Consider the following 20,493-nt stretch of genomic DNA (forward strand, 5'->3'; position numbering starts at 1 on the left):
TGGGCTGGTCCATGAAGTCACGAAGAGTCAGAAGCGACTGAACGAATAAACAACAACAGAAGATTACTTGGTTCCGCCCTTGCCTTTGGCTTTTTTTTTACTCCCATATGAAAAGGAGGACAGGGCCCCTGTAACTTTAACTGTTGTATTGAAAGGGGAATTTCAGCAGGTGTAATTTGTATTCATGCAGAATCTGGTGAAATTCCTTCTTCATCACAATACTGCAGTTGCAGGAGCCCCCCCCCCCCCCCGCCCCACACCTTTTTGTATTTGGTCACTCTAGTATAGCTCCTGCAGCTTTAACCATTGTGATGAAAAGGGAATTTTAACAAGGGCTGCATGCATACAAATGACACCAGCTGGAATTTACCTTTCAATCCAACTGTTAAAGATATAGGAGCTCTGTCCTCTTTTTCATATGGTCACCCTAAAGTTGATCGTCACGAAGTCAAATCTCGTTCATGTCAATGGGTCTACTCTAAGTAGGACTAGCATTGGATACTATACTTTGCATTTAAACACTTTAAACACTATTTAGTACAAGAGAAAAATAGTATAAGAAATATAGCTTTGTCTTTTATTCAATTGTTTATAGTTTCCTCTGACACTGTTGTCATTTGAGAGGCCAGGGTCAGTTACATCCTTGATTGCATCCCTTTATACCATATTCAATGGGAATAATTCACTATTTAAGAGGCGATTTCTATGATGTTCCGTTTTTAAAAAGTACAGTGTTGGAACTACTATCTTTTTTCAAAGTATAAAAGGTGAAGTGTGAAGCTGTTGTTCAAGATAAATTATATTTTAAAGACCCATTCTCTTCATTAGCCTGCTGCTAAATATAAACATATAAAGCAATACCCTAGAGAGGGACACTGACACATCAGAATCTCATAGGTATACATTATTTTGCACACTAACAAGCAAACGAAAAAATATTGTAATCACAAATTGTATTTTTAATGAGTGGAGGAAAGCTTGTTGTACACTTGAGAGTTAGAGCCATTGAATGAAAAGGTTGATGAAACAGAGTAAGATGTTCAAATGGAATGTTGGAGAGGTTCTAATATAAACACTCTTGAACAAGCAGAGAGAAGCTTTGTTCCATGCAACACTGAGCTCTATATTTCTTTTTATACTGTTCAAGGGTACTCTACATTGAATTTTGTAATCAAGATTATGTAATATCTGTAATTGTGTACCTAGAAAAGGTGTCCTCAGCTAGTAAAACATCGGATTTTATTGTTGAACATGTAGGATGTTATTGCTGGTAAATTTATTATAGCACTCATGTTTAAGGTAAAGAAACAACAACAATCTGAACTTAATGTAAATAGAGACTGTACTTTTAAGGGTTTGCCTAAATTAACCTGCCTGCAGTAATATTTATTTATTTATTACATTTTTATACCGCCCAATAGCCGAAGCTCTCTGGGCGGTTCACAAAAATTAAAACCATAATAAAACAACCAACAGGTTAAAAACACAAATACAAAATACAGTATAAAAAGCACAACCAGGATAAAACCACACAGCAAAATTGATATAAGATTAAAATACAGAGTTAGAATAGTAAAATTTAAATTTAAGTTAAAATTAAGTGTTAAAATACTGAGAATATAAAGGTCTTCAGCTGGCGACGAAAGGAGTACAGTGTAGGCGCCAGGCGGACCTCTCTGGGGAGCTCATTCCACAACTGGAGTGCCACAGCAGAGAAAGCCCTCCTCCTAGTAGCCACCTGCCTCACTTCCTTTGGCAGGGGCTCACAGAGAAGGGCCCCTGTAGATGATCTTAAGGTCCGGGCAGGTACATATGGGAGGAGGCGTTCCTTCAAATAACCTGGCCCCAAACCGTTTAGGGCTTTAAATGTCAATACCAGCACTTTGAATCGGGCCCGGACCTGGACTGGCAGCCAATGAAGTTGTAAAAGGAATGGCATAAGGAATGGCCGGCCAGTAAGCCTGTGTACATCAGTTGCTGGGGAACATGGGCGGGAGGGTGCTGTGGCTCCATGTCCTGCTTGTTCATCCCTGGCCGATGGCTGGACTAGATGGACCCTTGGTCTGATCCAGCATGGCACTTCTTATGATGCAAGAGGGTAAGTTGTAAGCAGTCACAACATCATTACTGAACAGATAGCACGTCAGTTAAGAGATCACCCTTAGCTTTCAATTCTCTGGCTTTGTAGAGCTTGAGCCAACCTTAGATAGCCTTAACTCTGCCTTAAACTTAAGCAGTTTTTTTTTTTTTATAAGTGAATTTCCCTGGGTTTTCAAAAAGAAGCCCATTAGTGTTGCAATCTCAGCACTTCCCTAATGTATTTGAATCTGCTTTCTTGCAAGTCAACCTATATGATATATGGGATTATAAATACTTAACTAATGGTAATCATGATAAAAAATTAACGTAGGTAACCATCTTTGCTGATTAGAACAAATCAAAAGTATAATAGTATCTCACAAACACAAATGGCATTCCCAGTAACTTTTGAGTAATCTAGAAGGCTTTTTTGTGCTGAATTTCAATAGAGAAGGGATGGTCTAGAGCTGATATTGACCCCCTTCCTTCAGTTTATAATGTAAATTATGGATTGCAAATGAAGGTTACTAGACAGTTCCATTAAGTTCTACTAAATGAATACAATTTACATTTGAGAAAGTAAATACGGGGTGAGGTGGCTCCAGGAACTGGTCCACTCCTGTCAGTAGGGTTTACTTCTGGATAATCTGCATAAGATTATAGTTCAGAGCAATTACAGTGCAATCTCCTATCCCTTTTTCTAAAGGCATAGTATTTACTTTTGAGCAGGACATTCATTTCCCTTTCCATTTTCTCCCTTCAGTGTTCCTGCCTGTCAGGCACAAAATAAATAGAAATCACCTTTTCATCAACTGTTTTGTAGCCAGCACCTTTATCTTTTCTTTTGGAATTAGCAAGACACTGAAGGTCATCGGAACTATTTTCTTGGCAAAATATACATTTTGTCCAATTCATTTCACTTCTGTCAGGTTGTGAGTCTGATGGGGATGTACCTTGTAAAAGTAATCTGTTGAAATTTTCCCCCATTGAAAACTTCTTTATTGTGATCTAATCTGAAGCAAAAAAGAAAGAAAAGTTGAAAAGTAGAAGAATAAATCATATTATACTTGAGATCAATCTTAAGTAAAATGCAGCCTCTTATGTAAATTACACTTTATTATCACTAATCCCCCCCCCCAAAAAAATTGATGCCTCAGTACATATTCTTGTTCAAAAAGGTGTAAAATATGACCTCTGAAAGTTTCAGGTATGCAACACAAAGTGCAAGATTGAAATAATGGTGAGATAGTACATTTTGTTGGCTTCTCAGACAAACGAGTAGGAATAAAACCTTAATATCCCAACAAGGGTTGCTCCTAGGAAAGATTGATACGGAGCTTTTTTGTAGCAAATTTTATGCTCTTTAATTTTGTGCTGAGACATATTTTCTGTGAAATTAAAAATACCAGAGTTATTGCAAGAAAACTGAATTTTGGGTGCCATTTTCCAAGATGGCAGCCGTTACAATGATTTCCCAAGATGCACCTATATCTCATTTTAATCTATATGGTAATAAATACCACCATACCAAATTTCACACTTGTATCACAATGACAATGTGCATGGTTTTGATGCTAAGCTGCTCTACTATACATAAACATCTTCTGATTTTCTGTCTCATTAAAGATTTTTTTGATTTTTTTTAAAGGTGCTTTCACTTGCATGGGTTTGTCAGTGCACAGGGTTTTCAATGGGCCTTCTGTATATCCCTGCTAGGAGAGGCTGTATATAAAGTTTGGTCCTGATCCTGCTAACTTCCAAGACTTTATTTGCGCCACCCCCTTTTTGGTGCACCCAGAGTTTTCACTTCTTGTGGGTAATCACTCAGGGTTTTGATGGTGCACCAACAGCCTCCTCACTATGGAAGGCTGTGTATGAAGTCTGGTCCTCATCTGTGCACCTCTTTGGTGCACCTGAGGGATTTTCACTCCTTTGTGTGTACTTGCACAGGTTTTTGATGGTGCATTGGGTGTCTCCCAAATAGGTGAGGCTATTTATAACGTTTGGTCCCAATCCTGAAAACTTCCAAGGGTTTATTTTTTGGTGCATCAAGGATTTTCTCCCCTTTGTGTGTACTTGCAGAGTGTTTTGATGGGGCATTGCATGTCTCCCAACTAGGGGAAGCTGTGTATGAAGTTTGGTCTCATTCCTGCATACTGTCAGCATTTTTACCCCCCACCCTTGTCGGGGTGATGCTGGAAGCACTGAATTAACCTCTCCCCTCTCTTTGGGATACTGTGGAAGGTTAAAACAGGCGGCTGCTGCAATGTTGTGTCAGTGGGTGAAACAGTGCCACTGCTTGGGTGGAACGACTGTAGCAGGACAGGCAGCGAGGGGATGACTCTGATAACACACAGTAGCTTAATTTGTCTGATCGTGTGGGGGATAACAGTAACTTATTTTCAAAATAAGCTACTCTGAATAGCTTATTAACCATCATGGCTTAAAGTGACATCTGAACGCAGCCAAAGACTTGCAACGTCCCTGTGTTTGAGATATTACACCGTGGAGAGGTCACAGGATACAGCAATTCCCAGCCTTTTCTCTCTCATTTTCTCTCTCCACCGTTCCCCACCCATCAGAACATCTACCAAGTCATCTGAAGTCACTTTTGCGACTTTGGGAAGCAGCTGGGGGGGGGGGAAGGGTTAGGGATAGCAATCTGAACACAGAGTCCCCCTCCCGAAGGCATTGGGATGTCTACAGCTTTAGGAAGGGGGCTCCAACATATCTTGTTGTATACTATGATTCCTGTGACGTGCTTCCACGGACCATAGGATTGTTCTTCATTACCTTTTTATTTATTTACATTTTCAAATTGTTAATTATTTATCATTAAGAATTTTTAGTTGTTTGTAACTTGGCATTTCATAACAAGACATCCTATATTGTTTTGAGAGAGCAGTTTTTCAGTAGCTTTCTCAGCAATTCCAATAAAGCAAAATCAGCTATTTTCTAAAAATCTGGGACATACATATTAGGTCTGGCACTGTACTGATATAGTAGCCCTGCAGTATTTCCAGCATACGGAATGGTTCTGAATAAGCTTTCACAGGATTGTAGAGTACCCTGCAAAGTGTAGCTCACTGCAGCATGCCTGGAGCACAACTATTTTTGGACTTGAGGAGCTGTCATAGGATATTCTGAGGATGACTTTTTTGTGAGGCAGTTCTGAGGGCCAATGGAATATATGAGTAAGCAAAGGACTTAAGGTAGGGGTGGGCAACTTTTGGCCCTCCAGATGTTTTGGCCTATAATTCCCATTAGCCCTAATCAGCATAGTCAATAGTGAAGGATAAGTGGGAGGTATAGGCCAAAACATCTGGAGGGCCACATATTGCTCACCCCTGCAAATGCTCACTGCCAGATAACTGATTTATTGGGCTCCATCGCCTCCTACTGTTTTGTTTTTAGGCTTACATTAAATTGTATTGTTGTCTGAATCTTCCTATTGTTTCCTTTCTCCTCCCCCCCTTTCGTATTAAATAATTTTTTGGTCAGCAAATATTTTTACTTTCATTAGCATTTTTATTCAATTACAAAGTTTCATAGTAGTGTTTTTGCTGAGTTGATAAAAAAACCCTATATGCATTTGGACTAGTTATAATGGTTTAGTTAGAACTAGAAAGTTTACTCGCGAGGAGCTGGGACAAACCGGGACGGCGGCCCACACCTCCCGTGGTCTTGGGATCATCCGGAGACTGCGGGGAAAACCGGGATTAAAGTGTAGGTCCATATCCTGGGGAAAGGGAGGGATCATCCCTCCCTGCTCCCAGGATCCCCTGTGCGTCATGTGGATGCACAGGGACGATCCCAGGATGATCCCCAGGATATCAACCCATGTAGACATGCCCTAGATGTGCTGAAGCCTCTGAAGAAGCCTTCCTTCTTCAAATGTTCATTGCAAGCAATCACCCAGCAATGGGCATATAGGAGTAGAAAATTGGGAGAGAACAACAATTGGCAGACTGCCGAAAGAAAGGTGGCAGTACCTTCTATAGTTTAAAAGGCCGTTGCCTTCATGCTACGCTCCCTCTTGGTCTGCTAAAGGAGTAAGTTCCAAGGTCTCTCTGCAAGGCTACTTGTTTGATAATGTCAATGGGACAGCCCCAAAGATTCAGGACACCGCTAAGATAAGGGCGACCATATGGAAAGGAGGACAGGGCTCCTGTATCTTTATCAGTTGCATAGAAAAGATAATTTCAGCAGGTGGTATTTGTATGCATGCAACACCTGGTGAAATTCCCTCTTCATCACAACAGTTAAAGCTGCAGGAGCTAAATTAGAGTGACCAGAGACAAAAGAGAGCAGGGGCTCCTGCAGCTTTCACTGTTGTGATGAAGAAGGAATTTCACCAGGTGCTGCATGCATACAAATGACACCTGCTGAAATTACCTTTTCTACACAACTGTTAGAGAGACAGGAGCCCAGTCCTCCTTTTCTTATGGTCACCCTAGCTAAGACGTTTCAGGGCACATGCTGTGGTGTGCCCTTTCTGTAACAACACTCATGCTCGAAGCTTAGTTTCTGGAAAAAGAAACTTCCATATATTACACACTGTGGATGTAAACTTTGCAATTTGGTATTTTCTTTTAAAAATCAAAGGAAGTGTTTTTTTTCCAGTGTTCACTACATGTCATAATGAGGAATATTTAAAACCTATGTGTAAATTTGAATTACGCAGTCCATACTTGCACATCTGGAGGCAAATTACTAATTACAGCAATTGTTAAAAGCACAGTGTGGAAAAGATTAAAGTGTTCATGTTGTTTGTTTCACATGGGGAATAACACAAAACTATTATGTAAAGCTCAGACTTGTGCAAAAAAAAAAAAAAACCCTTGTGCATATCTGCATCCTTATTTTGAAGTTGTTGTGACTTTATATACATTCTGAGGTGGAGAGCCAAAATATGGTTCAAGCATATTATGCACTGTAGATAAACCTTCATTGTGGCACTCTAGGTTCTCTGTTTATGTAGCACACTTTGACTGGGTTCAGGCAACATGATAACCCATGGTGGTTTAAATAGTTGAGAGTTGGTTATTAAACCCACCATGGGTTGTTATGTGGAGGGAGTTTTTTAACTAACAGTTTGTTATTTGGCCAAAATAACCAACACAAATAACCAATGCTGTGCAGAGTTGGCTATTTGAACCACCATTGATTATTGTGTTGTGTAGAAGGGCCCGTTGATTATTTCCTTGGTCACCGTTGGTTATTTCGTCAGCCACAGAGGCACAAGGCAAGAGTGGTCAACGCAGTGGCTGCCACTCTAGTCCAGCTGGCAGGATAAATTTTCGGCAGCAGTGGCTGATGGGATATTAGTGGGAGGACTGAGAGGGAAAGAGAGGGCAGCAGGGGATGAGTGAGTCAACTCAACGTGGACTAATAGCCAACTCAATGCTGATCCTAATCCACACCACGGTTGCTTATTATGTTGTGTGGGGAGTACCCCCTAGATAAGCAACTGTCGAGTTGATTATTACTCCATAAGTGACTATCATGTTGTCTGAATGCAGCCATAATCTCCTGTTTAATTATACCCAAGGGCAAGTGTCTGAAAAGCTGAAACCTTTTCAAGATGACAGATCTTGAGGAAGTTATGTGCTTTATGTGAGTAAAGCTATACTGAACAATTCCTACAGCCCACTGTGACCTATTTAAGCCATGGTGAGTTGCAGGCGGCAACTTTGAATATTCAACTCTTGGCAGAGGGCTGTCATGGTTTGTTGTGCCCCCGAACCCAGGCAGCAGGGGTTGTTTGATGTTTAAGCTGCAGCTGCACGCAACCTGGTGTCTGCAGACACCACAAGTCGTCATGGCTTAAATAAGAGTTACTGCAGAATTTGGCCTTTATATTTCAGATTGAAGAAGGATTGCAATAAGCACCTTGGTGGGAATCATCAATTAAATTGTAGCACTTTTTTTTGAGGTAGTTGATGGATGACACTGAAATTAATGTTAAAACAATTAACAGTGTTTTGTATGAAAATAAATTCTGACAAAAACCTCAGCAATATAAAATGCACAATTAAGTACTTAACAGCCTGATCCTATAAATCTGCATTAGTAAACAGTCCTTTGTGCCACAAAAGCTAATAAATCAGCATCCTCTGCATAGTGAGTGGCAATATCAGTATACCTCTAGAAAATTGTTATGTGTGTTAAGAAATATTTCCCGCGCTTGTGCCATTCATTGGGATTGTGGGAACAGGGTGAGGTTAAAGCCTCTCCCTGGCTTCCAGCAATCCCAGTGATTGTTGTCTATAAACTGCTATTAATTGCTGGAACCACAATCTATTCTGCAATGTCCAGCTTCTTGTGTTCTAACAAACGATTGGGCCAGAAGTGATGCTATGGCAACTCATAGAGGACGGAAGGGCCATAGCTCAGTGTCATAGAGCACATGCTTTGCTTGCAGAAAGTCCCAGGTTCGTTCCTTGGCTTCTTCAGGTAGGGTGAGGAAAAGAAACCTGCTTTAAAACCTGGAGTCTTGGTGCCAGTCAGTGTTGACAATACTGGGCTAGATGGACCCATGGTCTGACTCAGTATAAAGCAGCTTCCCATGTTCCTATTGTAGGTGGATGACCACACAAAGCACTCCGGGTCTTGTACCTGCCCCCTCCTGCTAGTGTTGTCTCACCCAGGTTGCTTTACCTTGTTGCGTCATACATAGGGTGATGCAACACCCTATGAAAAGGAGGACAGGGCTCCTGTATCTTTAACAGTTATATAGAAAAGGGAATTTCAGCAGGTGTCATTTGTATGCATGCAGCACCTGGTGAAATCCCCTCTTCATCACAACAGTTCAAGCTGCAGGAGCCCTGTCCTCCTTTTCATATGGTCACCCTAATAATACATGGAACGTCCTGGCCTGGGTAAAATGTACTGTATTTCTTCGATTCTCGATCCTCCCAGAGTGCAGGACACGGAATAACGGGCTCAATTTAAAGGAAGCCAGATTCCAGCTGGACATCAGGAAAAACTTCCTGACTGTTAGAGCAGTACAACAATGGAATCAGTTACCTAGGTAGGTTGTGGGCTCTCCCACATTAGAGGCCTTCAAGAGGCAGCTGGACAACCATCTGTCAGGGATGCTTTAGGGTGGATTCCTGCATTGAGCAGGGGGTTGGACTCGATGGCCTTGTAGGCCCCTTCCAACTCTGCTATTCTATGATTCTAAGACACACTTTTTTCCCCATATAAACATCTCTAAAAACGGGGTGTGTCTTAGAATCATGGGTGCGTTTATTATTTCTTAGAATCAAAGCTTTTTTTCTGTTGGTGGTACTGAAATTAGTGTGTGTCTTACAATCAATGGCGTCTTAGAATCGAAGAAATACGGTATATAAATCATGATTACACACAGAATCACATGACTACTGCGGGTCTGCCAGACATCTCCCATCTCTTGGGGTATAGACCTTGAGCCAATCTCCATGGCTGATTTAATGTTGTGGGAGAGCACAACAGGATCACTTGCAACAGATAATGCTGTGGCCAAAGCATCCCTCCTGAACAGGTGCATTTTCACAGAGGTGATTTAGTGCGAGTTTTCCCCTTAAAAACGGTTCTGTTGCAGTTCTGCTCGGTGTGCCCCATTCATCCGGTGTGCCGATGGGGTGTGTCTGTGTCCTGTTCTGACCTGGTGTACAGGTGGTCAAGGAGTGGTACTCTCCCTTTTGTTTTCCTTCCATTTCTTCCCTACCCTTTTGCACTTGCAGTCTTTGGAAAGAGGTGAGGCTTTCCATGGTAGCGCTATTTCTCCCGAGAGTTTTGAGGCATGCTGAGTGTAATTTTTGGCAAGGGGAGAGTCTTCATGGAAATGTATTGAGAATTGCTTTTAGCTTTTCTCCGCTTTTTCCTGAAATCAGCCATGGTCCACACTAAGCTGTAAAAAGGGCTTTCATAGGTCACACTACACTCTAAAATCTGTCGCTCCCCTCTTTCCCCTGCTCAGGAACAGGGAATGTATTGTGTATTAGGCATACAGGAAAAAGGGGCAGAGGTGTTGTTCCCTGCATCCCACCAGTAAATGTGTTTGCCAGTCTTTCTCCACAGACACAGGACTCCCCATATCACTAAACGCTGAAACGTTAAAGCAGTGATTCTTTAACATATCCCAAGTTATAGTCCAAAACATCTGAAGAGGGGGGGTGCTGTGGGGTGGCAGAGCCTAATCCCCATGCAGAGGGAGGGCATGGGGTTTCTGGCAGCCATGCAGCTTGCCGGCTCACCCCCTGACCTCTACCCATACTTCTGATGACCAATGAGATCTTCCTGGAGCGAGATTAGACAATGGAAGATGTGTGTTCGCCTTGTTCCAGCTTAAAAAGGCAGGATAAGTCCCTGACTTCTTAAATGCGGAGCGTTGTAGGAAAGCCCCGCGGTGGCTGTTGTGTCGGATATCTGACACAACACCACTGTGCACCTGCTGCTGGGCTTTCGGAGCATATAGACAGTCCCCAGGTTGAGGAAGGCTGGTGTAGGTGTAGCCAAACTGTGGTTTCCAAGTAGGAAATGGCATGCAAAGCAGAATAATGGGAGAAGGATCAAGGAGACTTGGGCCATAGCTAGACCTAAGGTTTATCCCTGGATCGTCCAGGGGTCAAACCTGTTCATCTAGGTGACACACAGGGGATCCAGTGCTCAGGCATGGGCGAACCCTGGATGATCCCAGGATAAACCTTAGGTCTAGCTGTGGCCTTGGAAGGAAGAAGAGTTGACAGAAGCACTATCTATGGAAATCATAAGCTTAGTAGTAAAGGGAAAGATCATGCTACCTAGGAATTGCTAAAGAGCATAAAAAATGAGCCACAGTGTGGGTTGAGGGACAGAAGCAAGAGGGAAGGAGGGAGAAGAATCCACCCTCAGGGAGATGTGACTGTAGAGTCTGTGGGATGGAGGTTACTATTGAGGTAGATGCAGTATCAACAGGGTCTGTGGTTTTTGTTTTGTTTTGTTTTGTTTTGACCTAAGTGTGGACATTGGGATCACCTTCTACAGTTATTTATTACTTAGGTAATATATTACTGGACTGGGTCCCCACCCCCACCAGCTACCCTGATGGTTCAGTAAACAACTTTTTGTGTAGATGTGATACAGGCCGTTGCTAGTCCAGGCTATATCCCGGGCTGATACCCAGGATCGCCCCTGTGCGTCCAGATGACGCACAGGGGATCCCGGGCTCAGGCAGGGATCAACCCCCCCTTGCCCCAGGATAATGGGCACCACTTTTGGCCCGATTTATCCTGCGGTCTCAGGCTGAGCCTGAGACCGCGAGCATGTAGCCCGTTCCGCTGCTTTTCCCGGCTACACACGATTACTCGGGCGTAGCCTGGAGAAGCTGTGCCCATCGGGGACAGGGTGGGGGGATCGGGGGAAACTATTTATTTTTTAAAAAAAAATACTCACCTAAGCGCACGAGCGTTCATGCGCATCTGGCCTCTTTAATGAAATAAAAAAAATGGCAGATGCGACGGGTCTTTTCTTGACCTCATCGCGCCTCAGATGTAGGCTACGGTGAGAGCCCGCAATAGTTGCATCGCGGGCTCTCCCCTTCTCCCGCCTGGATTTTAAGGTAGGTCTAGCAAAGGCCACAGATGCACATTGTTTGTCTTCAGATATATTTGGGGAAATACTTGAAATGTCTTTATAAAGAAGATAAATATCTTAAGGCTTTTTACTGTCTGCTGAGAGAGAGAGAGAGAGAGAGAGAAGGATTTTAAAAAGGTGTTTTCCTCAATGAGTTGTAATAACAAATGTTCAATTTTTGGAAGAGGTCTGGTGCATACTGCTGTTCTCAAATATACAATAGAAACTGTCAAGGCTGCTAAAAAGTAGTTACTGGAACCAGTTCTCTCAACACACAGCACTCAAATGTGCCGTTGCTAATGCCGTGTATGCTAGCTGCAAGCAGCAGTCTAACAACAGAAAGGAAAATAATATATTATCATTGTACAAGACACCTTAGAAATTATCCAGCAAGTCTACAAGTATGACATATTATTAACAAACAAAATGTAGTTGTCAGTGTGCCTTAATAGAAGCATTTGGCACATTTAGACATAGTCAATGCTAATCTTTATTGCAAGTTCTCTTTTGTATCTATCTATCTATCATCTATCAAAATAGAGAGTTTCCTGAAAATTCAAGATGCCTAAAAATAGAGTCAAAAATAAAATCATACAAACGGGCAGACATATTTTAAGCTGCTCTACAGGTAATATTTAGTGCATATGAGCTAATTGATATGGAGTATCACTTCATACAAAGACTGAGGGATTAGTGCCAAAGAGAATGATGTTCTTTTTGTATATTGAGAATGTAGGTAATTTATGTACTCATATTACCTTATCTTCCAATGCGAGTAGGGAGGGGTAGTTCTCACTCGCAGAGCATACCTGTTAGTTAACAATATTTCAAATGAAACTGTTGGGTACGATCTCTTTAGGAGGCAAGCCAGAAAGGGCCACATGAACAAGCCATTTATTTATTTTTAGATTGTTGGTTGTTTTATTATGCCCGCCATGGTTTTAATTTTTGTGAACTGCCCAGAGAGCTTCGGCTGTTGGGCGGTATAAAAATGTAATAAATAAAATGAGTGAAATGGAAGAAAGAGTCTCACTTTTGCAGCAGAATCCTATGAGAGTGTATTGGCAGGTATATTCTCTTTAGGGGCCAGTATAACCATGGGCCTACATAGACTAGTAACAAGGGACAACTTTCAGTTACGTTTCTCTCCCCACCACCGCCCCCTCATACACCTCCAATCTAAATTTTTCTGTCCTGTGTTTTCCTCAGTGAGTTGTAATAATAAATGTTCAATTTTTTGGAAGAAGTCTGGTGCGTACTGCTGTTCTCAAATATACAATAGAAACATTCTAGCTCTCTACCACCTCCTGTTTAAGGTTGTATACTAGAGCCAAGCTACATGTATATTAGAGCCAAGCTTAAGATTTGAGAGAAGCAGACATTTTCTAAATTCAAAAATGTCTGGAAAACTCATATCACCACCACCATGTAGTCATAATTAAACATAATTAATAAATGAAATCTGTCTATAACAGTGCCATCCTTTACGTTTATACTCAGAAGTAAGCCCCACAGCAAGTAATTAGTACAAAATATTTGGTGGGATACTTTCTCCATCTCCTCACCCCTGCAACCGCACATGGACTACCAAAATCTGTTCCAGAGGGCCCCCGAAACATTTGGAGCAGTTTTTGAGGGAACACAGGAGACTGCAAAGGGGAGAATCACCCTCCCCCATTTCCACTGATGAAAGCAGTTCTGTCAGCAGAAAACACAAAACCCATTGGATTTGATCCAATGATACACATTACCTGATTTTGAAGACTGAAATTCCCTTTTTTGTATAAATCAGCACCAGAAAAATCTGCTAATGCAGATGTAATCATATTTGTATGATCAATTTCGTTGATTAACTCAGAAGTGGATGAGATAAAATAGTTATTCAGACATCCCATCTCATCAGAAAGATTCTTCCGTTAGCATGCATGCACAGAAACATTTATGGCATTCATAAAATGATGGAAGTATTTTCAGGAAAAGTCCTGAATATCATAAACTGATTTAAGAGACTAAAAAGAAAACTAGTGGATGCACAAGAAGAGAGAATCCTGGGTGAAGATGCTTATACTGTTATGAAAGTGAAAGATGTGCAAGAAAGGATATCACACTGTAAAGTGGAACGGTGGGGGGGGGTACAACTTCATGATGTAAAGCAGAATGTCTGACCACAGAATATCATATTCACTCTAATTCTGGATTCTGGAGTAAGAAAATAAGTAAATACTTTTCAGGACCTCAAGCACTTTATATAATTCTCACTAGCCCAGTTCATGCATTCATTCAAGTCTGCAGAAAGCATGGTTTATGAAGCTGCGAATGAGCATTGGGGACAAGCGTTCCTTTGCTCCTCCCCTCTCCTCCTGTCATGAAAATCCTGGCTTGTATTAAGGCATTACATCCAAATTGGGGAACTGACATAATAATGTCAGTTAACAAATAAAAATAAATAAACGAGTATCTTATCCAGATTTATGATTCCTTGAACAACCATCCAAACAGGGACACTATTTTATCAATGAAATGTGAATCCCTCAGTATTCTGATTAACACGTTCGCACACCCAGTTATCAATGGGTCTGCACAGGTGTAACTAACACTTGATTTTGGCCTGTGTTCTGTCTCTGCTAAAATCTTGTACATAATCCGCTGTAATCTAAATCTACTATGATCTTTGCTAAAAATAAACTATAAGAGGCCATTTTTTTCCTGGGCTTAGTAAAGCTCACACAGTGAATAGAACAGTTGTTGCTTGTAAAATAAGGAAGATGACAGGAAATGTCATTATCTGATAAGAAGGCTGATACGATTATTAGCGTTGGTTATCAGCATACATTAACATTATTTCTACAGAAGTCTGTACGAGAACATACAGGAATGAAAAAATAAGAACGGCTGAAATTTTTGGTTCACAAAATCAGTGACCATATCCCTTTGGGAAGCAGACATCATACATAACAAAAATTACGTGCAAGGACATGTTCACTTTTGCTTCTCATTGGTATATGTTCAAAAATGCTTAGTTTAACAAAAAGCTTCTCAGGATGAAGAGGAACTTTTTTTGGCCAGGTGCAGCTAGGTGACATTCTCGGTTAACCACTCTTAGCAGATTCAAGGTCATAAGTGGTAAAAGCCGTCAGGGAATTTCATTTGCAGCACTCTGAGACAGCAGCAAGCTATTCCAGTTGTCTGCTGTGCATTATTTGTGTGAGAGGGATTTTAAAAAGAGAGCTAAAAGAAAACATTTTGTACAATATTGTTATTTCATTATTTTATAGCAACCAAAGGCATTGTCCAGCCAAATTTAAGTACCATATTTCTTCGATTGTAAGACGCCATCGATTGTAAGACGCACACTAATTTCAGTACCACCAACAGAAAAAAAAAAAAACCTAAGACACACCCGCGATTCTAAGACGCACCCCATTTTTAGAGATGTTTATATGGGGGGGGAAGTGCATCTTAGAATCAAAGAAATAGGGTACTTGTTTAAGTCCCATTAATTTCAAAGAAAAAGTTAAGCAATGGGACAATTTAACTTTGGCTGAATTCTGTCTATAGGTTTCTAAAAATATTTTAAATATGAGAAGCAAATATTAAGATTACGAAAACTAGAACTGTATGGTGTACATTTTTTATTTGACAGGGATGCTTTTACATCTGTATTGAATTTTTGAAATATCTTCCTTTTGCCCTGTTCCTGATCTAGTAGAGGATAGCAAGCTACTCTCTTTTCTTTTAGTTAAGTTGTGTTCTTTCAGAAGAATACTAGGGAATCAAAGTGTAATATTGTGCTCCTGTGGACAGAGAAAATGTCTTACTGCCCTTGTCAAGCTATATATATAAGTTTCTAAATGGAGACAAATTTGAATGTATTCAAGGCTATTTCTTGAAAAGAAGAGAGTATTTTTTTAAAATGCGAATTTGGGAGTAAAAACACAGTGTTCATCAAGTATGAAACTTGATAAGGTATTTTGTCATCTAAGAATTCTATGATTAAGAAAGTTAATTGGAAACCATCTACACTTTAATCAGATGTAGAAAAATATCTGGATGGACATCACAGCACAACACATTCAGAAGATTATAATCCAACATGGGCCTAATCTACACAAAGCAGGATATTGCACTATGAAAGTGGTATATAAAAGGCAGGAGCCACACTACTGCTTTATAGTGGTATTGAAGTGCACTGACAACTGTTGGGGCCCATTGACACAGGCTATATACCACTTTCATACCGCTTTCATAGCACTATATCCTGCTTGGTGTGGCTCCTGCCTTTTATATACCGCTTTCATAGTGCAATATCCTGTTTGGTGTAGATTAGGCCATGATCTCCGTCTACCATGCATATACATTCTGCAGCATGAATGAGAGTTGCCACGCACTGCTGGGTAACTACCAGACAAACCCAACACCATACCAAGTTCAAGAATATTTGAATTGGGGGCCCAGTATTTGGTCAATTTTTTTGACCAACCTAATATGATTAACAGTATTGCAGAATAGTAATTGCAACATAAAATTTCCAATGTCGTCTCAATTTTAAAATATTACTATAAAGTAAAAGGACAATCCCATCCAGATCCACCCCTTGGCATCTGAAGGGATTCCTGTACTGACAGCTCCCCCTTCCATCCGTACCGAACTGCATGGATGTGTTCAGAACTAGATACATTGGGTTTGATCACTAATAGTTCGGGGAGGGGCACTATTTTAAATTGTATTTTAATTACCGTATTTCTTCAATTCTGAGACACACTTTTTCCCCATATAAACATCTCTAAAAACGGGGTGCGTCTTAGAATCGCGGGTGCGATTATTATTCTTAGAATCAAAACATTTTTTCTGTTGGTGGATGGTGTCTTACAATCAAAGAAATACGGTATTTGTTTGTAAAAAAAAATGTGGGGCAGCCCCCACAGCCTGCCCCTGGCTATAGCCCATCTCTCTAATCATTGCTGCAGTGTTTTATCAGTACTTCCTTGTTCTTTTGTTTTTAGGGAAGTAAACGGTTAATAAATTCTCACAGTCTTAAAGGTCTACACATACTGATAATGGTGTTATTTCAGAAACATCAGTAAAACAGTTTTACGTCTCTTTGAAGCTGTTCTCTTTTTCTTAGAAAAAAATCTGGCTTTAAAAAAGAAGATTGTGTTGCTTTGATGCTTGTGAATCCCTCTATTGTGTATAATTTCACACCTTAAAATCAAGATAAATAATACGTACACACTCCATCCAGCCCTCTCATCACACAATATATACTGAACCATAACTGCAGAGATAGAAAAATAAAAAAGCAAACAAACAAAATCACTGCAGTACATGGACTATTAAAAGGTTAAGTTTTAAAGCTTATATTATTATAGATTGGTGCAAGACTCCACCCTTAGACTTTTTCCAGAGGGCTGTCTATACACAGGGAAAGCCCCAGAGTGGGCGTGCAGTGGCTCTACGACGCAGCAGCCACTTCGCAACCATCTCAGGGCTTTCTGGCAAAGCAGTGAAGAAAAAAGTCGGGGACTTACCCGACTTTTTTCTCTGGAGTGAGGCAAGTACCGCGCACCCGCTGTCTATCCTCGCTCCAGACTTGTGGAGCTGGCGATTGCTGATTGGTCACTGTCTGCCCGGCCTGAGGGTGGACCCGGTCACCTGAAACCCCATGCTTTTGCTTTTGCTGCCGCGTTGGCAGGCTTAGCCGTGGCCACCCTGAAGCAGCATAAGTGCGGGGTTTAGTTTATCATGGTGGCAACCCACTGCCATATAGGCAGCCCCTGTTCAGTTTCTGCCCAGTGCATTCCAGCAATAAGCAGCCAGTTTACTTAGCCTGCAAATAAAGTGAATAGAAAATATATAAATATCACCCCCAAACTAGTGAATACTTAAAAAAAAAAACTCACAAAAATTGCAGGTACTTACAATTTTAAAATATGTAAACAGTACTTGGAATAGAAATCTGAAATCTTAATCTGAAAACCAGGCAGAAAAAAACAGGCAAGACAACATGGCAGAAAGAAATCAATACCTTTTTATAGATATAAATGACAATACAACATTGTGGTAGAAAACCCTAACTTGGTAACCTGGTCATACATATTGGTCTAAGGTCTAAGTAAAAAATTTCTAACATATTTGTGTTCTGCATGCTAAGCACTCCAAAACTTTATTATAATTTGGTTCCAAATTATTTGTGTGCAGCCTATTTGATTAACTGTGTTGTAAAACAACTTTTCATTGCCTCCTACTGTATGATCTTGTGGTTAAATATAATATGTACATTTAATTTGGCTTATATCTGAAATGGTTTGGGTGTAAGTCATAAACTTATTGTTTCATTCACAAGCTTTCTATAATCCTAAAATTGCCCATTCTTGTACTATGCAAACATTTTTTTTAATTATGCTAACATTAATTTTGGAAGAATAATTGTTTTATGAACACTCTTAATCCCCCACTGCCCTAGAGAATGAGGACACCAGTATTTTGGGATCTGCATTGTTTTATTTCTGCACGAACAGCAATCTGCTGGGAATGATTAGAATTTCACATCTTAAAAAGATTAACTTCTCAAGAATGGGAAACCATAGTGCTTAGCTAAACTACCATAAATTACTAACTTTCCTAACTCATAAATGGTACCTAATGGGCACTGTGGATTAAATGTCCCATATCAATTAAAACTGTATGGTCACATGTTTAAGCATTTGTGAGAGATTTACACAAATCAGCATATTTTTCTTTAGTGTTTAGTACAAATGGAAGTAATCAGGTAGACAATTTCAGGGATGGAACTGAAATGTCACATAGCTTGCATAATTATAATACAACTCTTCACTTTGGGGACCTATTTCTATCTCCCGTTGTTGCTCGTGTGTGATAGGGAGGACAGAGCAGTGGATTCTCCAAGGCCTCCTTCTATATTGGGTTCCAACATGTTTGAAAAAACGTTATATTCAGGGAGATAATCCTTTATTTGGGGATAACAGACCCGCAATGAAATATTATTGCTGAACTTTTCAGGGATAATCCATGGCGAAGAGCATTTTGTGCAGCATCCATTCATTTCTATAGAGTTTGTGCAGGAGAATTTCCTGATAATTGTGCCCTTCATCTCGTTTAGTGACTTGCTTGAAGTTATGAACTTGATAGGTGGTTATAGGCACAGAAGTATTCTCTTAGGCCTTAGCTAGACCTAAGGTTTATTCCTGGTTCATCCCGGGGTCGTCCCTGCTTACATGAACAGGGATGATCCTGGGACAATCCCTGGATAAACCTTAGGTGTAGCTAAGGCCTCAGTCTAAGCCCCCCACATCTGCAATATGTTGTTACAGATAGTTTTAAGTGTTGTGGGCTTTCATGATCTAGATCTGCTGCCTGGTATTGCTTTCAGCACCTTGTTTGAGTGCTTTGTTTTCAATAGATTGTATTATTTAACTGGTTTCCAGAGTTATTTTACTAATTTGATTTTGTGTATTTATATCTTTTGACTTCCATGAAGTAGGAAAGGTAAGTTTTAAATATTAGAAATAAATTAGAAATAATTTTAAAAAAATCTGATTTGGTACTTTCGCTTGAGTTCATTGCTTGCGGACTTTATATTATAGCCCTCATGTGAAAGAATAAAATTTGGAATCTGGAATCAGATATGGGTTTCAAAGTGTCTGAAGTTGCTTCCTTTTAACCACCAACTTATTTTTTATTTATAGACTGGCCTTATTGTTGCCTGCTACCAAGGGTTTGTGGATATTGTAATAGCCTTAGCACAGTGCCCTCATATTGATGTAAACTGGCAGGACAATGAAGGGAATACGGCTCTAATTACAGCTGCCCAGGCAGGTAAGGAGGTTTGCTCCTCATTTCATTTTTATGTCCAACAGTGCATGTTTGTAGCCACCAATTTATTGTTGTCCTTGTTGCAATAAGCCAGTGAATGGTATGGCTCCTCCCCACCCCCATTTAGATTTTTGTTAGTCTAGCAAGTATTGCTGCTGTGACCCATTCCATTCATTTCTGAGAAGCTTGTTCTTTTTAATGCAGTCCAGCACTATAGCTACTGAGGCTGTCACAAATTTAATGCACACCAGGCTCCATCTGTCATGTTTCCCAAAACCTCCCACCATATTGGGAGACAATAAAGAGTTCTGCCACGTATTTCCACAAAGTTTTATTCAGGCAATAAATATCTCTTCCCACCTGAAGGGAGTCCAACTTCTAGAAACTTGCCTCTAGGCAAAACTATTCAACCTAAGTGAGACAATTGTCCTTTCAAGAAGAACGGAAAGCCTTTTCCCAGAATGCTTTAACTTCAGGGAGACTGGTTCTGAAGAAGACTTTGGCAAGAAGCTAGCTGGGCCGACCTTCTCTCACCTTCCTTTAGCTCTGCCCATTTTAGTCTGCGGCATACTCCCCCTTGGAAGAATATTGATTTCCCACAGACTGTGTGTTGTTAATGTTTTCAGAGATAAGGTCTGGTGAAAGTTCATTCCCAGCTAGTGAAGAGCCCATGAGAGTCACCTCCCCCACTCCCTGTATAGGCTGGTATGTTTCTGGCGCCGTCTCTTCTGCTTCAGAATCTGATTCTGATTGATCACCTGAAACTCCTTCCCCCAGCCTATGGGGAACAGGGCTAGTCATGACATCATCTACTGGATTAGACTTGCTGGAAATGACTAATATTTTTAACTAAATGTGGGGATGTTAATATCCTTTCTATTGTCCTTTTTTAAACTATCCATTTTTTAACACAGTTAAATCATGGTCACTTCAGTTTTCACTGATTTGTTTTATGGAGGAGGGGATTGGTCCCCTAGGTTTTGG

General features: G+C 40.6%; 2 protein-coding genes across 2 annotated transcripts in view; both read left to right on the forward strand.

Moving 5' to 3' along the window:
- Window positions 1-20,493, forward strand: part of ROPN1L (rhophilin associated tail protein 1 like) — a 155,195-nt gene that overhangs the window by 45,091 nt on the left and 89,611 nt on the right. The window lies entirely within an intron of this gene.
- ANKRD33B (ankyrin repeat domain 33B) overlaps window positions 1-20,493 on the forward strand; it is a 47,232-nt gene that overhangs the window by 7,947 nt on the left and 18,792 nt on the right. Inside the window, exon 2 of the mRNA XM_063130004.1 lies at window positions 19,383-19,512. Coding sequence (XP_062986074.1) covers window positions 19,383-19,512 — 130 coding nt within the window. The remainder of the gene's footprint in view (window positions 1-19,382; window positions 19,513-20,493) is intronic.

The sequence above is a fragment of the Elgaria multicarinata genome, chromosome 7 (genome assembly GCF_023053635.1).
Source record: "Elgaria multicarinata webbii isolate HBS135686 ecotype San Diego chromosome 7, rElgMul1.1.pri, whole genome shotgun sequence".
Lineage (NCBI taxonomy): Eukaryota > Metazoa > Chordata > Lepidosauria > Squamata > Anguidae > Elgaria > Elgaria multicarinata.